The 7,419-nt window shown below is 58.0% G+C and overlaps 1 protein-coding gene across 1 annotated transcript; it reads left to right on the top strand.

Moving 5' to 3' along the window:
* Nucleotides 1-1,820: 1,820 nt before the first annotated feature.
* Nucleotides 1,821-6,961, top strand: KDF1 (keratinocyte differentiation factor 1). Its single transcript, XM_068172762.1, has 4 exons — nucleotides 1,821-1,997; nucleotides 3,975-5,085; nucleotides 5,906-5,980; nucleotides 6,579-6,961. Exons 2-4 carry the CDS (start codon nucleotides 3,993-3,995, stop codon nucleotides 6,659-6,661), a joined length of 1,251 nt encoding a protein of 416 aa, XP_068028863.1. The 5' UTR covers nucleotides 1,821-1,997; nucleotides 3,975-3,992; the 3' UTR covers nucleotides 6,662-6,961.
* Nucleotides 6,962-7,419: the final 458 nt, after the last annotated feature.

Here is a 7,419-nt window from a genome sequence, read left to right as displayed (position 1 = left end):
GTTTGTACCCGGGTCTGTGCCCGGTTTGTACCCGGGTTTGTGCCGGGATTGTTCCGGGTTTGTACCCGGGTCTGTGCCCGATTTGTACTCGGGTCTGTGCCGGGCTCGTGCCCGGTTTGTACCCGGTTCGTGCCCGGTTTGTACCCGGGTTTGTGCCGGGATTGTTCCGGGTTTGTGCCCGGGTCTGTACCCGGTTTGTACCCGGGTTTGTACCCGGGTCTGTGCCGGGCTCGTGCCCGGTTTGTACCCGGTTCGTGCCCGGTTTGTACCCGGGTCTGTGCCGGGCTCGTGCCCGGTTTGTACCCGGTTCGTGCCCGGTTTGTACCCGGGTCTGTGCCGGGCTCGTGCCCGGTTTGTACCCGGTTCGTGCCCGGTTTGTACCCGGGTCTGTACCCGGTTCGTGCCCGGTTTGTACCCGGTTCGTGCCCGGTTTGTACCCGGGTCTGTGCCGGGCTCGTGCCCGGTTTGTACCCGGTTCGTGCCCGGTTTGTACCCGGTTCGTGCCCGGTTTGTACCCGGGTCTGTACCCGGTTCGTGCCCGGTTTGTACCCGGTTCGTGCCCGGTTTGTACCCGGTTCGTGCCCGGCCCCGCGCCCGGAGCAGCTTCGCCCGCCGCGCTCTGCTGTCCCTCGGCGCGGCCCGTCCGGGTCACGTGGCGCACCTGGCCCAGGTGAGGCGGGGCCGGACGCGCTCCCGGCTCGCAGGTAACGAGAGCCCGGCCCGGCCCGACCGACCGACCGACCCCGGCCCCGGCCCCGGCCCCGGCCCCGGCATCAGCCCCGGGCCCGGTCCCACCCCGCCACCGCCGCCCAGCGCTCCGCGGCCCGGCTCAGCCCGGCTCGGCCCGGCCCGGCCCGGCCCGGGGGCAGCGGCAGGCCGCGACCGGCAGGGAGAGAGGGAGGCAGGGCGGGAGGACACGTCCGTCACCCCCACACCGGGATCCCCCCGGCCCCAGGGCTGCCCTCGCCGTCCCCGTGCGCCCCGGGCCCCCCGGCACAGGGACCCCCGTGTGGGGACAGCCCCGGCCGTGGCCCGTGTCCCTTCCCGCTGCTCCGGGACCTCCCCCGCCCCGGCCCTGGGCAAGGCTGGCGGCGGTCGGAGCTCTGCCGGGGTTTTGGGTCTCCCTGGTCCCTGCTGGGGTCGGCTCCGGTTCCCGGGGGCGCGGGGGGGGGCTGTGCACAGCAGGACAGGCGGGGATGGGTCTGTTCCTGCTGCTCCTGCTGCCGGCTTCGCCTCTCCCCAAAAATCCCCCGCCTGGGGGGTGGTGGGGGCCCGAGGTAGGCAGAGGGAGCTCCCTTTGGGGCCCAGGTGGGTCTCCCCTTTTCCTTCCCTTTCGTTTGGGAGGGAAAAGCGTCAAACTTTGTTTGCCTGCCCCGTGGTGGAGCCCTGGTTGTCAGCTGGAGCGGGGTGGGTGTTTTGGGCCAGGGGCACAGGGGAGGGTTTGGCGAGAGGCAGTTCTTGGGAACGTTGTTCATATCCCAGAGAGCTGGGAGAGGGATGCTGGGTCCCCAGGCATGCACAGGGACGATGCTGGATCCACATTTACCCTGGGCAGGGATCTCCGTCCCTCCTGCTGCCAGCAGAGCAGTGGGGAGCAGGAGCCTAGCAGGTGACTTCCAGCTTCTGGCAAGGCAGTTAGGACACTTCCCAGCCGTGGATGCTTCCACAGAGTTCAGAGAAGCTGCATCAGTGTGTGAATCCTGTCTGCTGAATTTAGGAGGCTTTCCCCAGCTGCCAGCAACACTGGCAGCGTGGTTATTGTCAGATGGATGTGATGTTGTTCAGGAGATTCACAACTTAACTGAGCTTCTTTAAAACTTTCCAAGGAAATCCCGCCCTCTGAACAATGAAGATCTTGGACCCTGGCTAACTCTGAGTCCTGCAAAGCCTTTGTGGATCCTTCCTGGCTCCTCTGGAGCAGATGCTGAGGCTCTCTAGAGGGATCTGCAGTCACTCACGGTGCCTGTGTGGGAGCAGAGGAAGCTGCCAGCCATCGTGTGAGTAACACTTGCCTGTGGATTTTGGTCTGAGCATTTATTTATGGCTGGGGGTTTTGGTCCAGCCCGTTCCTGTGCTGGGGAAGCTGCTGGATCGAGGAGCTGTGTCCTGTCTGTGCTCCTGAGGAACTTTTCCGTGTGGTCCAGAGGTCCCAGAAGCGTGAGCTGTGATGGGAACGGGCCAGCCCAGAGGTGTCTCTGGCACCTGTGCCTGCAGGCCTTTTCCTTAGAGCTGAGATAATGCTCCTCTCTCTGTCCCAGGTGCTCTGAAATGTCAGAGTATTGTCTGTTGTTATGTAAAGGAGTGTTGCTGTGCAGTGCAGATGTTGGGTCTCGCAGCGAGGCCTTGGAATGAAAAGAAACATCCCAGTAAGCAGTTCCCAGTTCAGCTCAAATGTTTTCATTTCACTTCATGGCGTTTTTCAGTCTGTTTTTAAATTTTGAACTGCATTGCAGAAATGAGGAAGATGGGGGGGAAACCCCCTGACTTGTTCTGCAGTGAAAGCAATCAAAACTCTGCAGTGATGCTGAGCTGAGGGAGCTCTGCCTGCTCTGCACTGAAATTGGAGCATCTGGGGCTTTTTATTTTGCATATTGCCCAGGAATGTGCAAAGGGAGCTCCCGGGATGAATTTTCAGAAGGTAACAGAGCGAAAATATTCCTGGAAAGCAGCGGTGTGCTGTAACTGCCTGGCTTTCAGTCTGGGCCTGTTTCTTTGTGGGGAAAATGTAACTATTGGTTTAAAAACCAGGGAAAAAGAGGCAATGCTCTAACAAGGCCTGACAGATTTATTTATTCATGCTTGAAGTGCCCTATAGAAAGTCCATAGTAAAACAACAAGGGCAGCCCTACAACGCTGACACTATGGCTGGGCTCTCACTGCTTATTAATTACCCTAATTAGTATTTAAAAGGATCTCTTGGAGGTGCAAGCAGCGTTAGCCAAGGCGCCTGGAAACCATGGAGAATTCTGGGACCCACCACAGCCTGGGATAAAGGCAGAGCAGTAGAAGTGGAGACTGACAGCCCTGACCTGACTTTGCTCACATCACCCCGTGCTGAGCTTTAATTACAAAAAGATTAAAACCAGGGAAAATGAACGTGCCAAAGCGTGAAGGTTGGCTCTGTGCAGAGAGAGCGTGACAGTGCTCACTGTAAAACAGTTCCCTCCTGCCTGCAGACCTGGAGGGGCTGTGCTGGCACAGCTGAGCACGGTCTGCTGTGGGACTTCTGCTTCTGTAGGGTTTCTAAAGGGTTTCTTCCCGTGAGGGGTGATTTGAGACCGACTTGTTGACAAGGTCTTTTCCTTAATCCAGATGAAGACATCAGGGTTTTGTAGGGAAGTCTTTGACATCACCTGACCTTAGCATGACTAGCAGAAATCATTAGTGTTGGTAATGCTGTCATTGCTAAATCCTCTAAATTGAAATAGCAGCAAATAACGTGGAGTTGGAATTGGCAGCTTGCATAATGATGGATTGCTTGTCATCTCCTCCTGGGCACGATGTGTTTTGAAATGGATAAGTGCTGTCAGGGCCCAGCCTAATCCTGAGGAATGCAAGACAAAGGGAAGTTGTTTAAAAAAAGATACTTTCCCTTTGGAGCCTGTCAGTGGCTCCACCTCCAGCTGTGCTGCTCCTACATTGCTCTGGAGCTGACTCCTCTTCCAGCTGCGTGGAGGAAACTCTTCTGAAGGTTACAGGGATTTTGATGTCTGAAAATAGCCCTTTTAAAGCATGTCTCTTCTGATGAGAGCATCTACCCAAAGGAAGCAGCAAGGCTTGGGTGGTGGGAGAGCCCCGGAACGCGGGCCCTGAGTGAGAGCAGCGTGAGTCCTGACGCGAAATGTTCCCGAAAACCATTGCAGTGTTGGCTTGGGAATCTCTGGCTGTCAGATCCCTCTGTGCTGACGGACAGCTCGCTGAGGTGGGACTGGTGGTGGCTGGATTGCTCTGGTTTGACCCCCTGTGTCCTGCAGGTGCCCGAGTGCCGAGCCATGCTGGGCCGGAGGAGCCGCCTGCCCCCCGAGCTGAGCGGCGCCCGGCAGCGGGAGCAGCCCTGCCAGGAGGCCGTGCCCCTGCGGGCACGGGCAGCCAGGGACACGGATGTCAGCCTGGAGGTGTTCAGTGGCTCCACGCCCGAGATCAAAGCCAGCCGCAGCCGAGCCCAGCAGATGCGGGACAGGAAAGGGCGCAAGGCCGAGCTCAAGGACCCCAACGGCCGGGAGGCAGAGACCATCACCTTCATCTCTGGGACAGCAGAGGCTCCCCCAAACCAGAGCTTCTGCTGCTCCTCCCTGTCTCAGGCCTGGAACACGTACAAGGCGGTTTTCTGTTGCATAGTGACGTGTGGGGGCTGCTTCCAGGACTGCAGTGTCTGCATTCCCTATCCGGGGCCTGCTGAGACCTCCACAGATGATGGGAAGAACGGAGACTACAATGGGCGGCTGCCAAACAGCCCCACCAACACCTCTCCTGCTGAGAAGAACGGGAACCAGATCAAAAAGTCCAGCATGGGCAGCAGTTTCAGTTACCCAGACGTGAAGCTGAAGGGCATCCCCGTCTATCCAAACAGGAACACCAACCACCACCTGGAATCTGATTCCTGCTGCAAGGAGCTGCTGGAGAAGCCCTTGAGGAACAGCATAGAAAAGCCACCGCTGCCCAGCAGCCACCGGAGCTCGGAGGAGTACTATTCCTTCCACGAGTCCGACGTGGACATCAGCGAGCTGAACGGCTCCATGTCCAGCAGGCAGATCGACGTCCTGATCTTCAAGAAGCTCACGGAGCTGTTCAGCGTCCACCAGATCGACGAGCTGGCCAAGTGCACCTCGGACACCGTCTTCCTGGAGAAGACCAACAAGATCTCGGACCTCATCAACAGCATAACTCAGGACTACAACCTGGACGAGCAGGATGCCGAGTGCCGGCTGGTCCGAGGCATCATCCGCATCAGCACCCGCAAAAGCCGGGTCCGGCCCCACATCTCCATCCCGGCCAGCCAGAGCCACGAGGAGAAGTCCGGCCGGGGCAACGCGCCGGACAGCGGGAACGAGACGATGCTGGAGTCCATGGTCATCAGCCAGGACGGTACGGGGGGTCCCTGGGGGTCTCTGGGTGCTGCAGGTTGTGTCATCAAAGCCACAGAGATGTGGCACTGCAGCGGGGCTGGAAGCTGGTCTGTCCCCAGTGGGCTTGTTCTGCTGGGGTGTGTGAGTGGAGAGCTCTGCTTCTCACCCTCCTCCCTGTGCTGTGGCTTCCTTGAGCCTGTCTTTCCTTGCCCATGAGGTTTGTGCTGAGCAATAGATGGGTTTGTGCTGCTGCTGCTGCTTCTGCCTGTGCTCATCCAAGGGAGGCAGAAAAACGGTGAGTCAAACTGAACTGGTAGGACCAGACGAGCTGCTCGTGCCCGAGGATGTCCAGTTACTCAGCTGGCTCTCTCCCATGTGCTGCCTGGCTAATGCCACCCTTAGACTCCAGTGACAGTGTGTCCTCAGAGCCCAGACCTCCTCCACACAGTGAACATCCCTGCAAAGAGGAGGGAAGGGCTGTTCCACAGCACCAGTGCTGCTGCTTCTTCCTCCTTGTGGGAGCAGCCTCAAGTGTCTGAGCTCCAGAGCAGGTTATAACAGAGTTTGTTGTAGAAAAGCCTTGAAAAGCTGAGTGTGGGAGCAAGGAGATATCCAGAAGTAGCAGAGGAAACCGTGTGGGTGTTGTGCTTCCCAGATTAGCAGAGAGGCTGCTGCTGGCATTTAAGGACACGCAGCTCAGACTGTCCGGACAATGGCAGAAGCAGTGGGAAGAATCAGACTCTGCCTGTCCTGTTCCCTGAGGGTGCTCCCTGACAGGGATCCTTAGTGCTGAGTCACCCTGTACCTCATCCTCTGCTGACTCCTGCTTTCCATTGCAGAGCTGGCCGTGCAGATATCGGAGGAGACCCCGGCGGATGTGATGGCCAGGAACATGAGGCGGCACAGCAGCGCAGGTAACGCGCCTGGCTGGGCGTGGCTGCAGAGCAGAGCCCTGAACCTCCCCTCTTTCATGTCCTCACCCTCCACAGAGGCTGAGCTGACCCTGCTCCTCAGGTTCCCCTCCTGGGCTTTGGGAGTGATGGAGCTCAGACACTCCCCGGGTTGGTGGATCTTTCTGAAAAGGGGAGAAATCCAAGAGTGGCACGTTCCCGGTCCTTGGACGGGACCTGACCTGAGAGCTTTCGGTCTCTCTGTACCTTGACAAAGTTTGGGGCTGAATTTGGGGTGTGACTGCCAGAGGTCACAGCTGGGTGAGACGGGGAACAAAAGGAACTGTGCAAAAGGGAAGCAGGCAAGAGTGACGGGCTGCCCCGAGCTCTGTCCTCCCAAAGAGCAGCCCAGGGCTACAAGACAAGTTTCCTCCTGCACAGCAGCTCTGTCCTGGGAGATGGCTGCAATGCAGGCAGGGCTGTTCCCTGCCATGGCTTTGTGTGGCTTTCTCCTCCCTCATGGTACACAAAGCCTTTTGTGGCAGCTGCTTCCCCACTGCCAGGCTGCTGTGCTTCCCCTGGGCTAATGGCACCATCTCTTCTCTTCTCTTTCCTCCCCAAGGCTCTCCAGCCAGCAGAGATTCCTCTTTCCAGGACACAGAGACTGACTCGTCCGGGGCGCCTCTGCTCCAGGTGTACTGTTAAAGGACCCGAGCAGCAGGGAGGCATTCCAGGCCTTTGCTGCAGCCACAATCCTCCTCCTGCCATGTGGAGTGTGCTGTGCCATGTTTGATTTTTTTTTTCCCAGTCTACCCTGATCCTTATTGAAGCCAGATTCGTCCTGCTGTCTGAATTTCACTGGATATTTTGGGTTTTTTGGACAATCAAGGAAGCAAACTGCGGAGCTAATGAACTTGGGAGGTGGAATGTGTGCCCAGGGAGGAGAAGATGGACAAGGAAGTAGCAGAGAACTTGTGCCTCTGTGATTTCTGTAAATCACATTTAGCTCCAGCAGCCTCAGTGGCTCAGCCCTTTCCCTGCTATGAGGACCTGTTGTACAGTTCTGCTTCCTGCCATTGCCTGAGTGAACTTGGATGGGGAATAACTGTGTGGTGTCTCTGTGCTCGTGCTGATGTTGAGGTGCAGGCTGAGATCCTGCTCTCTAGGGACCCAAATCTCTATTTAAAGTGCCTGTGTTGGTCCCACAAGCCCAAAGTCTTCTACCCATGGTGTTTTCAGTAGGCAGATCTGCCTTTCCCTGCTGAGCCTTGGTGTCACCTCCTGCTGCCTCGTGAGGAGAAGGTTCAGGTTTATGGGGTTCATTTAATTTGTGGCCTCTTGGCTCGTGTCCTGAGACAGGGCCAGTGCTGGGGGCTGCGGTGGCTGCTGGGCTGGCCCTGCATGAGCAGACTGTGGGGATCAGCTCTGAGCTCTGCCAGCCTGGTGGCACCCAGGAGCACACA

Source organism: Anomalospiza imberbis, chromosome 25 (assembly GCF_031753505.1).
Source record: "Anomalospiza imberbis isolate Cuckoo-Finch-1a 21T00152 chromosome 25, ASM3175350v1, whole genome shotgun sequence".
Classification (NCBI taxonomy): domain Eukaryota; kingdom Metazoa; phylum Chordata; class Aves; order Passeriformes; family Viduidae; genus Anomalospiza; species Anomalospiza imberbis.
The sequence above is the reverse complement of the archived record's forward strand: the minus strand, read 5'-3'. Positions and strand labels throughout refer to the sequence as shown.